The following is a 19,200-nucleotide window of genomic DNA, read 5'->3' as shown; positions in this document are numbered from 1 at the left end:
TATTGTGGTCCCTAAGCACTGTGTCTAATGGATAAGACATCTCTGACCCCAAGAGTTAAAATTGATCATTTTTTTTGTGCCACTGTTATCCCTCTTATTTACTTTTATGTCAGTACCTATAACACATTGTTATACTTGTGCATATATTTGTTTTTCAGTCTTCTGAGATATCTGGGTTAAGTACAAAATGAAAACAATACGTGGTTGTCAAATCAATTCATTGTATGTTTTACATATAGATTCCTTTCTTATTGTAGAAAATATTCTTCTAAATCCTAAAATAGAATGCTGAAGTCACAAATGTATTATGAGGACTATAACATATAATATCCATTTTAACTGAAAAAATTAAGTTGCCTAAGACTTAAATGATTTAAATAACATGATTGGTATGGACTTACAATGCATATAAGATTAAATTTGACCAGAGAAAGTTTTAATTGATGAGAAGTTGGTGTCTCAAAAAGAGAAGAAAATGTATTTTAAAGTTTCATTCTGGAGAAGGGTAAGGAGAGACTTAGTAAAAATAGAAATAAATTAATGACATTAACATTAATTTATGACCTTTAACAAAAGTACAGTTGGCCATTTAAATAGACTAGTAATCCCTGTGTCACCTTTTATGCCACAATCCAAATCCACAAGGACTGTTGGTAGGGATGACAGAGAAACAGAACAAATGAAAAATAATAAGTATGAAGGTCAGTATTGCTTTGGATAGAGAATAAAAGATAAAGTGGGGGAAAAAATTTTATCTGATTTGAAAGTTTTGTAAAAGTCTAAAATCTTCATTTCATTGCTTCTATTAAGAAGAACCAAAATTAACTGGTCTCCTAATACAAGAATATTTTCAGTTCAAAGCAGGACAGAAATGTTCTAATAAAATATTAATGATAAGCTGCTGTTGCTCAGTGCTCCATTCTTGTAAATTAGGTGAATGTATTATCGCTTCAGTGTTTTGTGTTTGGGTCACATACACTGCACTGAAGGAACCGAGTGAAACAGATCAGTGGTGTATTTATTAACCCAAAGTAGTTCAAGGCTGTGTAGTCAAGGGAGTAAGGGCAAATGGAGATCAGGGAAAGATGTCAGGGATTAGTGCCTCGATACTAAACATCAGCTCCAAAGGGACAGGAAAGGACATCAGCACATAAGACCCTAGGCACCGGGCACTGGGAGGATTAGGCACAAGTAGGGGAGGTTCATGCAGGATGGGCAGTAACAAATGTTTTATACCAGAAACTGTGTTTCATGGCATGAAGGCAGCCTACCAGGCACTATGTAGCACCAGGCAATTGGAATTCTATTCACTACAGCTCTGTGGACAAGGAGCTCCCTACCTGGCCATTTTGACACTAAACTATTTATGGCTGCTATATATAGTTTGCTTTTCATTGGAATGATTATTAGTCTGACTTGTCTGGGTTGTAGATCACTATTTTGCATTGTTTGTACACTGCCTCCTTATCTAGAGGGCAGCTGATTTATCTACGTAAGTACCTAAAGTACTTCTCAATATATGGTTCTTACGCCATGCAACCTATTTCTGTTTCAGCCTGGACAGTTTTAGACGGTGCAGTCTTGCTACATGGTGTGAGAAATGGCTGTAGGAAACAACACTCAACGAAGTCATTCCATCATCCCGTGTTTTATATTTGTTGAGGTATGTGGATTTTTTTTAAACCTTTATGGACAAAGTAAAATACTAGTAGCCGTTTTTATGCTGAGAACTTGGGATTGTTTTCTAAAATTATTTAACCTCATGATAGATAATTAAATTTTGGTAGCACAAATATTGGTGAAGAATTAATAAATAATGCAAAATGTTTCTTAGATAGGAAGCCACAGAGTAAGAAGGTTTCCAAACTTCATCTTTGGGGTACAAAAATTGTGTTTTATTATATTTCTTTTATTTTCAATGGTGATGTGAATATATTAACTATGAAAGAGACTGCAGCATTTCAATTCAATTGTTTTTTAAAAATCAATATCCTGTTTCAGAAATTCAATAAACCAGGCATTTTACAGATGATGTTAGTTCATGGTCTTTTGTCTTGGAGCCCAAATAAAGGAAAATAATCTTAGAGTTGACCATCTCCACTGGGCATTTTTCTTTAGTGAGATATTGGGAACTTGTATAATATGTGGTTTCTTTTGGTCATGAATTATTTTGTTGCATAGCCCCAACTTTGTGCCAGAAAATAGTTTTTCCAGCGTCTTTTTGGATAAACCTTCTGGACCCTTTCCCCACTATATCTCCCCCTCTCTGTTTGCTATAGAGGAGACAAAAGACATGGAAATTTTAGGAAATTTGGAATCATATTGTATGATGCAAAAAAGCTACTCCCTGGGTTATCTCAAGTTAAGATGTTGATTTGCCAGAGGTGTTATAGTTTCTGCTTTCTAAGGAGATAGGGCATCTATTGGATTGTTTTTCATCCTAAAGATGAGGTTTAAATATGACAATGTAAAGAATTGAAAAGTAAGTGTTCTGAGCTTCCTGTCTGGGTAATTGCCTGGATAGTCTCCACATCCCAAGGGTCAGCTGTAACGTATTCTATGTTGTGGCATCTTTCTGTTTGAGTGTGGGAGAAACATGCATGCTTATCTATTTTGTCACCTGTGTAAAAACAGACACTTGGGTTCAACCACTACTTATATTAGTAAAAATGTACTTTTAATACATGTGTTGTTTATATACAGCCTGTGAATCATTTAGACAAGTACTTTTATGATCTTCCTCTTGAAATGACTTTACCTGTCTATGTAGTCAGCTAATTTTGAGCATTGTGATTTTTTATCAGATGTATGTGTTTTGCTGATCCTTGAGTTTCACCTTAGAGACACATTGAATGATAGTTTAGATGAACACATATTACTTGATGATTTATTTTCTGGAGGTATTTGTGAACCTGTTTGTATTGCAGAATCAAGTAGAGACGAGAGAGAAGTCTGGACCAGAGATGTTAATATAAGTGAAGGCACATATGAGCTCAATCTAAGCTAAATCTCTAAAAGGGTTAACAAAGAATTCATCTGTCAATAATGAACACATATTCTTAATATTCTGCTTTTAATTTGCTAATGCCAAAGATAACTCCGTTCAGACAATAACTATACATTATCTATATTGTGAGTTCTAGTTAATATTGTTCTTATTGAAATTATGATGAGGAAAAGGAGTCATTTTTCCTGCTGCACATGTGGAAGGGGTAGAAGGTACAGTAGTACCACCTTTTTCAATACTTTCTTTCTCTTTTTTTTTTTATAAGAAAAATAAGTTTTTAAAGTAAGCTGGGGGAAATTGGGGAATAAGTCAACTGTCATGATCTTTATCCTCCCAGCAGCAATTTTATTTTAAATTTTCTTAAAAATCAAACAGGAACCAATCCTCAAAGTAAGAGGTTTAATTTATTGCTGGAAGCTGTAGTCTCTGAAGATTTTCAGCTCTCTAATGTGTGAATGATGAGCTTGGCTGGTGGAACGGCAACAAGAGAGATAAATTAGTCCTTCTGTAGCTTATCCTGACACAAACATAAATAGAAGCCTGAAAATCTGGGAGAGGAAAGATGGCTTATTCTTTTTCTTGCTGTATTGTCATTCTTATTGTGCATGGAAGTTTAAGATACATCAGTGACTTCTCTCAGAAACAGGCAGGCAAAAAAAAAAAAAAAAAGAGGACATGAAGTAGAACACGATAGAAACTGACAGGGGAGGAGGTGAATCTCAGTGTGGCTCTTGTGATTCTCATGTATTTCATGCATCAAACACTTATTCTTTTCCTCCATTATTCCAGGCACTGCAACAGGGGTATCAGAAAACCTGGCCAAAAATAACTTGGTTAAAATGTCAGTTTCATCAATGAATATCTTTTTAATGTTGGTTTTTAATTATAAAAGAATGCAAGTACAGAAAACAATATAACAGACATCCCTGAACTCACTATCAAGACCAAATCTTAAAATTTTGCCATATTTGCTTCAAATATTTTTTTCAAGGAAAATAAAATGTTACAGATATGGCTGAAATCCTCCTACTTTCCTGAACCCAGAACTACTGTATATGTGAAGTTAGAGGCTTCTTTCCCCTATATGATTCTCATGAATGTTTTTGTATTTTTCTACATATGTATATATTCATAAATATTTAGGGAAATTGTACATAAATGATACCGTGATGAACCTTCCTTTTACAACTTACCTTTTCATTCAACATTGTTTTTGAGACTTATCCAGATTGGTAGTTTTGTTCATTTTAGTTGTTTGCAATTTGTCCTGTTGTGCAGATATACCTAGAGTTTGATTATTTTGTTTGTTTGTTTAATATTTTTCTTTACTTGAAAAAATACTTTTCAGAAAATGTCCTTATTTTTGTCTCTGTGTGCCTGTATGCCAGAGCTCCCTTGGATTAACATCCAGCAGTAGAATTGTTAGGGGATAATTACATTTTCTAATTGTTTGTTGCTGCATTACATAAATAGCCCTGATACCTGTACATTGGGTTTTTTAAAGAAATTTTTAAAAACTCTATTAGTTTTATGAATTTTGTATATATTTTTTAGATTTTTTTCAGATACTTATATCATTTGCAAGAAGTAACAGATTTATTTCTTCTCTTCTAATTGTTATGCCTTTAATTTTTTTTCTTGCCTTATTGCTTCGGTTAAGTCCTCCTGTGTAATATCAGATAAATTCAGTGGTAGAGAACATCTTTGCCTTGTTGCTGACTTTAAAGGAAATATTTCAGGTATTTTGCCATTAAACAATAGATGTGTGTGTGCTTTTTTCTATTCTGTGTTCCAGATTAGATTAATTTGTTTTAATCCTCCATTTCCTTCTTTTATTGGTTGTAAATTATAGCTTATATTTCTATTCTTCTAAAAATTACTATTAAATTTTAAATATATATACTTAACACAAACTGAGGTTAATCAATAGCTCTATGATTCTCTTAAATAATCAATGACTGTTCTTAGGCAACTTTGAGAATGTGTCATTCTTAATTTTTATATCTTCTTTAAACCTTTCACTATTTTTTTCAGTCAAGGCTTCTTTGAAGTTGCCCCACATTTACATAAGTTTCTTTGTTTATTATTGCTTCTTTTATCTCTTGCCTCCTTTAATTTCCTCATGAAATCTATCCTTTAGCACTTCTTTCAGCAAAGGTCTGGTATATTATAAACATTTTAAATATTTATTTAAAATTATCTTTATGTTGAAATCAACCTGGAATGATGATCTAGCTTAGCATTGAATTCGAGATTGAAGGGATTATTTTCCATCCTCAGAACTTTCATTTTTATTACATGTTTATTACATTTTATTCTTCATGACCTTTATTATTGCTGTGAAAACTCTTCTCTTTTAGTACTGTTCTTGATAGGTGATTCATTTATTCTCTACAGTTGCTTTTAAATTTTTCTTTTTCTTTGGTACCCTGCAGTTTCACTATAATATGTCTAAGTGTGAATTCATACAGGCTAGGACTTCTCACCCATGATCCATCCCTCCAAATATTCTCTCTTTTCCCTTTTTTCTGCAACATCTATTTGATATATGTTGTATCATCTCATTCTTTCTATACGTTTCATAACCCATCTTGTTGTTTTAATTTCCAGAAGTTCTATGTGTGTTTTTGAATATCTACCTATTTTTACAGTGTCATTTCCTGTGCCTATGGTTTTATTTCTTTTGTCTTTAATTACGCTAAATGTATTTATTTTCTATTTTTTCAGATTCTTCTATTATCTGAAATTATTGACACTCTGATCCTCCTGTTTGTTGTGTCTGCTGTGTCTAGCTCATGGTGGATTGTTTATTTATTTTTGTATTTTTTAAGCTCAGTTTTAGCAGAACTTTATGCTTCTGTAAGATTCAGGGGGCCTTAAGTTTTAAGAGTATCACTTTCGAGGGGGTTTGCATGAATATTGACCTTGGGCTTAGCTTCTATATTCAGAACCCCAACTTGCAGTCTCAAAAGTATACTTAGTCAAAGTTCATCTTCCTTGTGGTCTTCCTATGCCGGCAGGTAGATTTATATAGAATATTCTTTCTCTGGAGTGAAAAGCAACCCTTCAGGAATCCTAGCTTTCCCATAGGAATCTCAGTTCTGACTCAAGTCCTTACACCCTGTCCCTGGGAACATTAAAGCCCAAACCTGTTACTGAAATTCACATGTACCCCTTTCCCTACCCCTGCCTAGGCCTACTGCGGCATCAGTCTATTCAGGTATCACTTTTACGTTTGGTACCCTTTTTGTTTCAGCTTACCTGTGAATTGGAAGGAAGGGAGGGAGATAGGGAGGAAGGCAGGTTAAACATTGTAGATGTTTGCAGTGGAATGTTGTCATGCCATTTTTGTTTCGGGAATGCATTCATTCATTCCACAAACACTTATTCAGTAACCGTATTTTTTCCCAAGGCATTATGTGTTTTGCTTTTTTTTGAATACTTCACATAGTAACAACTATGCTTCTGTAACGTGGATCTCACTACATTCTCCATAGAGCCAGGTTTGTTGGGCCATGCTTGAAATGTGTGTGATAGATACAGGTTGGGAATGAGAGACACATGATGCCCACAGTGAAGCACTGGTGTGCATTTCCCTCCTGATTTTAATTGTACAGGCGCAGAGTTTTGACTGGGAGATGTTTTGTTTATTTTCTGCAGTTGATGAGGAGGATAGATGCCAATCAGCCTCCACAATTCAAAGTTACTGATGAAGCAGGGACCCACCCAGAAGGCTGAAACAGTGGTAGAGAAGGTATCTGACGAATCGGTATGCAGCATAAAAGGTCTTGTGGTGGTCACAAGTCAGGAGCAGCACTGTCCCCTCCCCACCCTCAATCCTGAAGGTAACAGACCTAAATGAAAAGTTAAAATGTTACTGAAGAGAGAACAGTTGGTAGATTAGGAGAGCGCATGTAGAAGGTAATGGGCCGAAACGGAGGAGATTAACAATGGGAAGAGAGCAGAGTGAATCGAGAAGTATGACATGTAATGGACAAGGAAGGTGGGTCTAGAAACCAACTCCTCGAATGTTATACATTCAGAAAAATGTCTCTTGTACCTCCAGTGTCAGCTGACCTTTAAAGATACCTTGTTGTCCTGGCCAGAGCCTCTTAAACTAAGAGCCCTTGACAAGAGGATAATGATTTTAAGTACCGGAATATAAACTTTTCTATCACTAATCAGAAGGAAATACAGAAACACTAACATTTTAAGATGGTCCACAATAGCATTTCTGACCAACAGCTTTTAGCTCTTCACTGCTCTCCATTATTAGAGCAAGTGGAAAACAGCAAATGCTGAACTAGACAAAAAGCTAGAGAAGTCAAAGGGGACAGGAAAAGAAGAAAATTAACAAACTTTATATGAAAATGAGGACATCTACTTTCTCATCCTCACTTTTTCTCCTTGAATTCAATAATATTAATTTTTTGGTTAGGATAAAGGTACCTAAAATAGCTAAAAAATAAAAATAGTGATCAAAAAAATCAATCTCTCTGCATTTTTCATTCTTAGTCCTTTTTCCTCTTTTTCCCTCCCTCCACCTTCCCTGCCTCCTCTCCCATTCATTTCTGAGACTTTCCCTCTCTTCCTGTTTTCTTCCTTTTTCCTTTTTTTTTTTTTGTTCCCCACTGTCATTTTAGCAACACCTCTCATGCTTGCAGACTTTTTGTAAAGATTTCTCTGAGGAAAACACACCCAAATTGGACATTGCGCATCTGAAAAATAAGAATGAGAACTCTTTGAGGTCTCTCATTGTCTCTCCACGACCGATACCAGACGTGTATTTCCAAAATGCTTAAGACTGAGGTGTCCTTTTTGACAAATCTTCCCAGTTACCAGTGGATTCCTCTCAAACAATTTCACTGCATTCTCTATGAAATCATGAATAACTCAGTCAAGTCCCTTTTAAATATGTTTGTGCTTAGCTTCCTCGGCAGACAATATTAAGTACCAGGAATTTGGACATAATGAATGCAATTGTTGTTTGATGTATACAGATGTGACAGTTTTATCATTTCGATGGTTGCTTGTGCTTGCAATTTTTATTGCCTGTTTTTGACAACTCATTTTTCTCCACTTGAACCTACCAGGTGATTGTTATAAATTGCAGCCTGAAGATAAATAATATCATGAAATTCAGCGAGAACTTGATGATTCCAAGTGTCTTTCTCTGGGGCCAGAAGTTAAGAGATTCCATATCATTACTTTTGCCATTTCAATGCTTCCATTGTTTTGTGTGCCTCGGATTTTGGAAGAAGGTCTCTGGATCTTGCTCTTTGTTGTTTATTTGCAGGTGCTTTGATTTAGCAGCATTGACTGCCTTGTTTCTGAGACTTAGATTGCAACTCTTAGATTTTTACATTTAAATCAAATTGAGAACTTTTTCTCTAAAGGAGAAAAAAGTTTTTTTTTTTTGTTTTTGAGACAAAGTCTCGCTTTGTTGCCCAGGCTAGAGTGAGTGCCGTGGCGTCAGCCTAGCTCACAGCAACCTCAGACTCCTCGGCTTAAGCAATCCTACTGTCTCAGCCTCCCAAGTAGCTGGGACTACAGGCATGCGCCACTATGCCCGGCTAATTTTTTCTATATAGACTTTTAGTTGGCCACATAATTTCTTTCTATTTTTAGTAGAGACGGGGTCTCACTCTTGCTCAGGCTGGTCTTGAACTCCTGACCTCGAGCGATCCACCCGCCTCGGCCTCCCAGAGTGCTAGCGAGAAAAAAGTTTTTTTTTTTTTTTTTAAACTCTGCTGGCTCTTGTTAAACAAAGTATCAAAATTTTCTCCTTATATATAATGGAGTGGAAATAGAAAACAGTTGATACCAAAAGTACTGTGTTTGCATCCTGGCATTGCCATTATTGCTAGTATAAAGTTGGGGAAGTTCTTTGAACCTCCGTTTACTTCATCTGTGAAATGGAAATAAAAGTAACTTCTTTATGGGAACTTTTGAGAAATAAATGAGGTAATGTTACCTGAAAGTTCTTGCCAGGTAGTGCTTAATAAATGTTAATATGAAAATAATTAAAAATAACAGCTTCTACCCGCCCACGTCTCCCACATGCTAGAACACTAGCCACCAAGAGAGGGACTCTGGGCAGTTTAATCCCCAGATATGTGACATTGCTGGGCTTGAATGTCTTTAGGATATGTATTGAGGTGTTACTGGATAAAGTTTCAAATAAGCAAATGAAAAATTTGTGAGTCTTTTAAATTGCAATGACAAATACAAATATAATGTACTTTTGAATGCACTTTCTTATTTAAATATCATTTGACTAGTGTTTGTGATATTGGAACAAAAGAACAATACTGATATTCAGGTATATATTTTTCAAGCTATCGAAATACCAGTGTTAATTTTTAAAATGCGATATGGTTTCATCATCCTTTATCCTTGTCTTCAGACACTCTTCCAGCTGAGTGAGGGGTCTTCTGTTCTTCAGCATTGAGACTCCCTCCAATTTGGATATTTTAGGATCAAGGTCCCAGTTAAACCAAGTTCCCACAAGAGGAAGAGAAGTTAGGACTAAGTAAGTGGATCTGGCCCTGGAGGACAAGAAATCAGGAGGGGAGGAAATGTAGCTCTGAAGGAAATCAAGTGATTAGACTTTAAAAGAAGAACAGAGAATTGGCCTGGAAACTTCCTACACCCCATCTGTCTTCCCCCTACCACACTCTTTCCCTATTTTCCTTCCTCTCCTCAATATACCCTTTCAAAGAGAATAAAGATCAGCCAGGTGTGATGGCTCACACCTGTAATCCCAGCACTTTGGGAGGCCAAAGTGGGAGGATTGCTTGAGGCCAGGAGTTTGAGACTAGTCTGGGCAACAAAGCAAGACCCTGTTTCTACAAAATTTTTTTTTAATTAGCTGGGCATGGTAGCACACACCTGTAGTTGTAGTCCCAGCTACTCAGGAGGCTGAGGTGGAAGGATCATTTAAACCCAAGAGTGTGAGGTTACAGTGAGCTATGATCACACCACTGTACTCTAGCCTGGGCAATAGAGACAGACCCTGTCTCTAAAAAAAATAAATAAATAAATGAAGACCCAATATGACTCTAAAGGAAAATACAAATCTCTAATAAGTATAAGAAAAGATATGCAAACTCATTAGTAATCTAGGAAATGGTAATGATTATAACTACAAAATACCATAGAAAGATTTTAAATGGGGACACGATGAACTCCGAATAAGAGCACCTTTGCTCTTGTCAACATTTTAATGAAATAACTAACTCTCTGTATACATCTCACGATACAAGTTATTCAGATTTCAGATTTTTAAAATCCCCAAATAATGGCATTACATCATTAAATACACTGTATTTGGTATTTATATAGCATTATAAAACTGGGGGACTGAAAACATCAGTAAGATAATATGGACTCTATGCAATAGTCTTCACTTTGTAAATTTCAAATGAAAAAATTGAGACACAGAGAAGTTAATTGATACGCTTAACGCTACACAGTCAATAGATGTTAAAGTTGGGATTTTAATTTAACATGTAATCTTATGTTTCTTCCACTGCATATATGTAGGCCTAATAATTGGTCTGAGAGTCACATTGAAGAAGTCAACTTTCTCCACTGAAGAACTAACAGAGTAAGGAAGTCCTGTCTGATCATGTTCAGAGGGCAGCATTCAGACATACAGAAATGTTGAAATGGGAACTTTCATGTCTATAATCTGTCCTCCTTTAGGAGCTTGAAGAATATTATTACATTTTCATCCACGTAAATCTCAACTATCTAGAACTCTTTGGGAAATAGGGTCATTTTGTGATGGAGGTTTAGGTTAATTGGCAATTATCAGAAAACCCTTTTGACCCCCATAGTGTTACTAAGTAACATTCTTTTAAAATGTATTTGGAGTGATCTCAAGCATACTCTACATAATAGAAAATAATTTGATAATCACTCAAGTACTTACAACTCAGCTACATAAAATCTTAGCATTTTGACATTATTTGGTTCAGATTTGAAATAAAATAATAATAAAACGCAACTGATATAGTTGAAGCTCCCATGTGCTCTTCCACACAGGATCTCATTTTCCTCTTTGCTTCTTCAGTGGTAACCACTAAACTGAATTTGGTGCACGTAACTTTATAAGATTTGATCAATTTTCTAAAATGCATTAACTTATTTTGTGCCTTAATAAATTCAAACTGCTGAACACAATTACATTTCTTCTCTTAATGATAAGGTATCGAGTGTGGGTTGTGATTGCATGCTACCATTGCTGTAGATGTGCAGGAGATTGGACCAAATACATTTATTGATTGACTCAGGCTATGTCTTCTAAATTGGCATTTTAAAATAATCCCTGCTAAAACTGACTCTAACAGTCAGCATGGTGTAGGTTGTGCCATGATATCAGACGGTGCCTAAATCTCAGTGGCTTAACACAATACAAGCTGATTTCTCACACTGTGAGATCCATGTATATTGGTGGGAGTTCTCTGTTCATCACAGTTACTCAGGGGCTCAGCCTGTTGGAATCTACCTCTCAACAAGTTTCCACAGTCACTTTGGTAAAGGGAAGCAAACACGATGATTCACAACACAGGCTTTTAAAGCTTCATATTTAATTGATGTAGGTCACTTCCACTCACATTTCATTAGCCAAAGCAACAAAAATGTGGCCATGTCCCACCCCCATGGAAGTAGGGAACTACATCCTACAAGTGTATCAAAGATACAAGTGTATCTTCACAGCCTAAATGACTACCACAGCACCCTTGTGATTTATCTATCTTCCTACTAAAAATTAACTCCCAAATCATCCAGATAATAAAAGGTTTTACTTAGGCAGGTTCCAATTAATAACAAATGTTTGCTGAACTTTTTATTCATTAAATGATTTATGTAGTATTATGTCCCTGATGGAAAGAGATCCCTGTCACTGGAGAGTTCGAGCAGGGACCATGGAGTTTGCCCAGTGATATCAGGCTGAAGAGGAGACTCTAGTGCTACATGACTGAACTAGGAGACCATTAACATTGCCTTATGACCCTGAATACCTATGACTCCAAAGATGACAGTCCTAGTGAGAGCCATATATACCCAAGTGGCATCTCCCAGATTCCACCCTAGAATGCTTTCCTCAATCTGCCACCTACTTTGTCATTTTCTAGACCACCTTGTTCTGATGCTATATTCCAGTTGGTAACATGTTACCTGTCAGTTTTCCTGAGAATTGGCATTATATTACCTTAAACCAAGCATTCTTCATAATGTTGAGTAGATACACAAATACTTTAATCCTCATGGAATTTTACATTCCTCCCCTTCTCTTTGGGGGCATAAGCCTAAACAACTATCCCAAGATAATGACAGACTCTGAAGTAAACATGTTACATGTCTCAAGAACTATAAAAGATAGAATCTTGTCTGATGCAGAGTATTATTTTGCATAGGTGGCAGGTGAATCCATTCTTTGCTTTGTGATACATTTTTCTCTCATAGGATTCATCCTTCCTTGAGCATGTGAATTAGTCTAAGTTGTCATTGGCATGTATGGCTGGCCAAGCTCTTTGTATTTCTCTTCAATCTCAATTCCAAAATTACATGAAGCATAATTTCTAAGCTACTGCAATGCTATGATCATTTACTCTAAAAAAATAAACAAAAACAAAAAACCAAAAAACTCACCTTCTAATCTGTCTCACAGACTGTATAACAAGACTTTATGGGAATGCTCACGTTTAAGAGGAGCAAGTATAAAATAGCTATCAGTAGGGAGAGCAGCTTGGCAATGTGTAGCAAAATGTTTAAGACTTTGTATTTCCCCTTGACCCCAAAAATACACTTCTAATAATCAATCTTATGGGAATAATCATGAATGTGACATTATTTTGCTTCAAGATAAGTTATCACAAAATTGTTAATAATAATGAAAAATAAAACCCCTAAATTAAACTACAGGATGTTGATTTAAAAGTTCTTGCTCATTCATACAGTGGAACACTCTGCATTCATAAAAATTATATTGTAGAAAAAGATTTAATCCCATGAGGAAGTATTCAAATGAGATAGTTTAGTGAATGGGGGAGGGACTGGGTTCAAAACAATATATAATCTAAGTTTCCTCTGGCTTCATCCGCCTGTGAATATAGATGACAGTCACGGTATCAGTAAGAACCAAAATGTCACGGTCTGTGGCTCATACCTGCTCACAGAGGATTCCAACAGCCCCATAGACCTTCTAGTTAAGCCAGGGATTTCCACCCGTGCTTATGAAGCAGTCTCCTGGCTCTTGTTACCCAGAGAATTAGCTATCTTTTTCTTCCTCAACTCTAGTCATGCACATCCATTCCCTCAAGCAAAGAAACTGCGTAAAGGTGCCTTATCCTGCCATTGCTAGCATTACTCACAGGAGGGATGCTAATCCCTAGTCACTAGGACTTTTCCCACACAGAGGTGGGAAGAAACTCTGCTTTCAAACTTGATGTCTCACTGTCTTCTGAACATCAGTGGGGTGCTGTTTCTGCCTACAGCCTTCTTTTCATAGGACTCAGACCTGAATCCGTGTACTTGTAGAAGGACCGATGTCCCTTGTCTCTCTTACCTTCATTTTTCCTTCCTCTTTCTCTTTGCAGATTAATTCATGAAAGTGGTTTTTTTTTATTGTAAACCATCAGCCTGATGAACTTCTCAGATTATTTTTTTTTCTATCTTTAGTAAAGATGGGGTCTCACTTTTGCTCAGGCCGGTCTTGAACTCCTGAGCTCAAGTGATCCTCCCGCCTTGGCCTCCCAGAGTGCTAGGATTACAGGCGTGAGCCACCGCGCCCAGCCTAACTTCTCAGATTAAATCTTGCAACTTTTCCTTGAGAAAAATCTTCAGATTTTCTAGGGATAAAGATTAATTTTTTTGTACACTACATGGAATTTAAATAATGTAGAAATTAATTTTCTTTTGATACTAGATAAAAGAATGCTTAGAAAAAACATTTTACAGACTCATTTTCTCTAGAACTACATGTTATTAGACCTAATGTCTTATTCCATTTATGCTGCTATAACAAATACTTGAGACTGGGTAATTTATAAAAAACAGAAAATTATTCTCTGCTTCCAAGATGGTTCCTTTTTGCTGCACCTTCTGGAGGGGACAAATACCATGTCCTCACATGGAGAAGGGACAGAAGGACAAGAGAGCCAAATGCTGCATGAAGCCTCTTTTATAAGGGCCTCAATTGCATTGTGAGGGAGAAGCCCTCATGGCCTAATCATCTTTTAAAGTCCCCACCTCTTAATACTATCACAGTGGCCATTCACTTTCAACACCTGAATTTGGGAGGGGACACATTCAAACTATAGCATTCTAATAAGAATTTCAACTCTATATTGTTAAGATATTAAGTTTCTCTCAGCTGACATTTCTTCATACTCATTTTTGGCATCTCCTAAAACAACACACTTTGAAGCCAAAATATTGTTATACTTTATTTTCAGCCCTGAAGGAAGACAGCATGATATTTTGGGGAAAGTTTGGATTTGAGGGTCTGACAACCTTCAGCAGGTGACTGAGCACCTCTGAGTTCCAGTTTCCCCTCTGTAAAAGCATAACAGTGATAATACTTGTGTTACTGTACTGTTTTGAGGGCTAAATAGAGTTTTTAAGGTGCCTAGCACATGACAGGTATATGCTAAATCGTCATCAGCTCACAAGACAATCCAGCCAAAACTACCGTGAGGAATGCAGCATTTTATCAGCTCAGGGATGCCCTGGAGGTTTTTTATCACATAGTTTTATTCCACTTGCGCTGTTCTGTCATTTTTATTCAGTAATTCATCTTGGGCTGAGGGAGGGTTATTTATAGGATTCTGGGTAGTCAATGTCTGCAACTCTCAAGCATTTGACTGACTTTGGCATGGCCACCAGCTCAAGTGAAAACTCCAAGGGTTGCCTTGTCAACCTAATGACACACACAGAAGTTAACTGGTTAATTTGTTTGCTTTCCACAGAAATTAGTCTATTTTGACAGAACTGAATGAAAAAAAAAAGTTTCTGACACTCTTCCAACATAAGATGCAAAATAGCCAATTAATCTTGTCCAATCAGATTGGAGGTTTATGTGCCTACTCTTGCTACTAAAAAAAAAAAATAAACCCTAGTTGTATGAAATTTTTCCCTTGGGATTGATCATTCAAGCTTGCATTGTATAAGCAATAATAAATTCTTTGACATGTATTTCCAAGGAAAATCAGGACCTTGGTTATTTAATGTGTGTAATCTTACTACTTGCTTGTTTGACTCCTTTCTGCTATAAAGAATGTTGTATTGAGTTCTTAATGGTAAATTCTGCTTTTTATTTTGAGAATCCTTCCTTTGTGAAAATGTTTTTATTTTATTTATTTCCCTTAACCTCCCCAAATATTATGTCTTCTCTCGTCTTACCTATGTTGCTACCTATGTAGAAGTCTTATCATCCCTCCCTGGCTTCAACCTTTGGAGGGCTAGGGCGATATCTTTTTCATCTTCATATCCCTTGTCACCTACTATTGAACAGTGGTTTGCATAGAGCATATATGCCTGTCTTCGGTTGGATTCTCCAGAAGCAGACCCTAAAACAAGAATTTGAATGAAAATAGTTTATCTGGATGATAATCCCAGGAAGTGGGAAATGGAAAAGAAATGAAGCTAATACCAGTGCATCAAAGAGCAGATTCTCATTGTGGAGAACTGGGGCTCAGTGCACTTCTGGAAGGCTGCCTAGAATGTGGCTGAGAGTTATCCCAACTTAAGGGCAAAGAAGCTGGGGTATTTATCATAGGGTAGCTGCATTGTTATTTGAAGTTTATTCACAGAGGCATTGATTCCTGGGCACTCTGGCCAGCCATGAATGCAGCCAGTGTACTGCTGAACCCCAGAAAACCCTCTAGCAGAGAGTCACTCATGTAAGAAAACAGTGAGTGCCAAGGGACCATGGCAGGGCAATGGCTGCCTCTGCTGTAATGTCCAGTAAGAGCTATAAGAAACGTCAAATGACCCTAAGACCTCAGATCATTGATTTTTACAAACCTCCTGCAGATATATGTTTTAAACAGTATCAACACTGTCAGTACTGAATGATTTGGGGGGCAGCAGTACCTCTAAAAGCAGCAGGGAGGCAGTTTTTCTTCTAACACACCATTATTTTACACTATTGGTATGTCTTCCATACTCAGGCTATGTTACAGATGGAGCAATAAAAGTACGTTTTATGCTTTATTTTTTAAAACCAAGCTATATGGGGGGAAAAAAAGACTTGGTGTTCCTTTGGAGACAGTGTTGGGCCAGGAGTCAGGAAGTTTGGATTTTCATCTTCATTCTTGTGTGACATGTGACCTTGAAAAAATCACTTTGAACCTTCTAGATTTCATTTTGCTCATTTGCAAAATATTCATATTGAACACTAAGGTTTCTTTCAGATTCAAGCATAATTGACCTGTGAAACATGGCAATGGGATTTATATATATTATGGGGATCAAGTAGGGATTGGAAGAAAAAATACAGACTCACACATGTGGTTAAATACACATCTCTGTTTCTGTAATATGTGTATCTATAGTTATGTTTACTCCAAAAATTAAAAAACAAATTATGTAATCTGTACTTTTCAAATGATTTTTTCCCCTAAAGCAAATACCCTCTACCACTTAAAAATGAGAATGTATTTTCCACACAGGACAAAATAGGGAAAGGAATTTGAGAAAGACAGTTATGACATTTTTTTCTTATGAAAACTGGCATGACTAAGTGGTCTGTAGAGATGAATGTCAATTGAAACTTTGAAGGTTTCTGAACTGAAGTTTGCTTCCCCTAGTGATGCAAGTTTCTCTTAATTTCCCATGTGTCTTCAGAAACTCAATAGGATTATACTAGTATAAAAGGATTCCCTATCTTTTAATGTTTAAAAAAAAGAAACTTGTCGTTTGTTTTCTGATTTAGGCAAAGTATTGCTCTCATAACTTAATAAATATAAGATTTTATAGTATTTGTTCCCAAGAGGTAGAGTAGGGTATAAGCTCAAGCTCACTGAGGATTTGTAGAGCTCATCTGCCACAACCTTGGTCCCTTTGAGGACTTTATATCACACTGTGAATAAGGGAAATCAGATATTTCAAGATAAGAATGAAAATCACATTGCGGTGGAGATGTCAAAGGGAAGGCAAATCACATTCCAGGCCAGCACTATCCCCAATCATCCTTGGCTTCAACCTTCCTGCCTGGGTCCTTTCAGGGAGTGCCTAGGCTTGGCAGATGCTCAGTTGAAGAAGCAGAGTATGATTAGCTCTGGTTTTGAGCTCCAGCCAGCCAAGTTGATGAGCACTCTGCAGCTGCTGCTCCCATGTATTGAGAAAGCAAAGCCACAGCCAGGCTCTTTTGCTAGGGCCTGGCCACTGTGTGTACCTGTTCACCTCTCTAGAGACCCCCCCCCACTCCAAACTGGGTGCTCAGGGCCCTGGAGGTACTGAATGGGGTTCTTAGCTTCTCTAGGGTGTTGATAGCTTCTTGTTGGGCTAATAGAAATATCTGAGATCGCAAAAGACTTTTGAGTGCAATTCAACTTTGGAACTTTTTAATAACTAAGGAGATCTAGATATAAGAGCCTGGGCTCACCCCTGTCCGGTCTAGTCTAGCACAAATCATAAAGTGGGTAATGCTCAATTTCACCAGGGTCTCTGAAAGAAGTTCAGGTTCTATCTTTGGAGGGAAGGTTTGTATATGTGTTGGGACAGGGGGAAAGTGTGATAACCAGTTCATTCTTCAATTACTTGTGGATTTTATTTTAATAATTACAAAGCTAGTTTTGTAACCTTTAAAGAACTCATGTTTCTCATAGTTTTAAGTCCCTGTTGGAAGAAAGAATGGAGTCATTAATACTTGAAAAATTCATATGTATCTACAAGAAGACTTCATCTGTTCAATGCAAGTTGTTTATTTTTGGAGGTTATCTTTCTCTACACAGAAGTTCTTAGAACAGTAATTCTAAAACTTCAATATGCAAGAAAATCACTAGAAGAGTTAAAACTGTAGATTCCTGACTCTCAACGACCAGATTCCGGGAAAGTGGTTGATTAGGAATCTACATTTTAAATAATTAACCCACCTGATGCTAAATGCAATTGGCAGGTGGATCTTATTTTGAGAAAAACTATTTTAGAGAAGCTCATATGATAAATGGTTTTGAAAAATCTCTTTACCAAGATGAGGTCTTGTTAATGCCAGAAATTGAATGTTTTTAAGAAGATGTAAATCATGGATAAGTAATGCTTTGTCTTCTACAGGAAAATAAACATTGGGTATGAGATGTTCATCTGAAAGTCACTGTTGTTATTTATTTGGGGACATATGTATTCAAGTATTTTGTTTTATATGTTCACCTTTTTTGATGTTTATAAAGTTCACATCGACAGTTCCCTTTAGTATGACAAATATAGCCACTTAAAAAGTCTATCATGTCATAGACTAGTTTCTGACCTTAAAAATGTTTGATCAGAAATTTTACTTCACCCAAATTTATTAAATACATAGTTATTGAAATTTTTCTCTGTGCTAGGCCCTATGCCAGGCAGGAAAGTTATGCCATATTTGAACTCTTCTACATATGAGTGTCCCGAACTGATGGGTTTGTGTAAAATCCACAGGCTCAGACAAAAATAAGTTTTGCAAAATAAAAATTTAGTTTTAGTCAGTTTAGCTATTAATATCATGACCTTTCCTATAATTGTGAGGAAGGATATGCTCTATGTCTCTTCAGAGAGGATTTCAGCTGGTGGTTGGAAGGGGGTAAGAAAGTTTTGAGAGTAGGGAGAGCTTGCCCACAAATTACACCAACGCATTTCCCCCAAGGATTCTGGCAAAGTGAGAATTAAAGTCTTAGTTAACACAGGATTGGTCACTTTGGATAACAAATTCGTCACTAACAGACTCTGTCTCAGCATATGAAGTGGTCAAAGACAACTTCTGATGAAACCATGATCTACCTGCTCAGTCCTTTAGGAATTGGGGGGAGAAAAATTTTGAACCTGTGAGTGATTTTGAAAAACAAAATGGAGTATTCGTCAAGGAAGAAAGAGAATATTAATACCTATCCAGAAAGAAACCATGACATAACCAGGCAAACAGGACCAGAGAAAAGACTTCCTAGAGCCTAAGGAGAGGTCCCAAATGGACTTCCAGAGGCCCTGTCTTA

The 19,200-nt window shown here is 36.6% G+C and overlaps 1 protein-coding gene across 2 annotated transcripts in view; it reads left to right on the top strand.

Moving 5' to 3' along the window:
- Positions 1-19,200, top strand: part of PLPPR1 (phospholipid phosphatase related 1) — a 252,267-nt gene that overhangs the window by 129,257 nt on the left and 103,810 nt on the right. Inside the window, exons 1-2 of one of the 2 annotated variants that reach the window (XM_045562315.1) lie at positions 1,174-1,369; positions 1,556-1,663. The exons of the other annotated variant lie outside the window; for it this stretch is intronic. Of the exons in view, the coding sequence (XP_045418271.1) occupies positions 1,601-1,663 (63 nt within the window). The 5' untranslated portion in view covers positions 1,174-1,369; positions 1,556-1,600. Of the gene's footprint in view, positions 1-1,173; positions 1,370-1,555; positions 1,664-19,200 lie in introns of those variants that run through there. 2 annotated transcript variants of the gene reach the window in all.

Source organism: Lemur catta, chromosome 10 (genome assembly GCF_020740605.2).
Source record: "Lemur catta isolate mLemCat1 chromosome 10, mLemCat1.pri, whole genome shotgun sequence".
In the NCBI taxonomy this organism is placed as follows: Eukaryota; Metazoa; Chordata; class Mammalia; order Primates; family Lemuridae; genus Lemur; species Lemur catta.
Note: the sequence above shows the minus strand (reverse complement) of the source record. Positions and strands in the feature narration are given on the sequence as shown.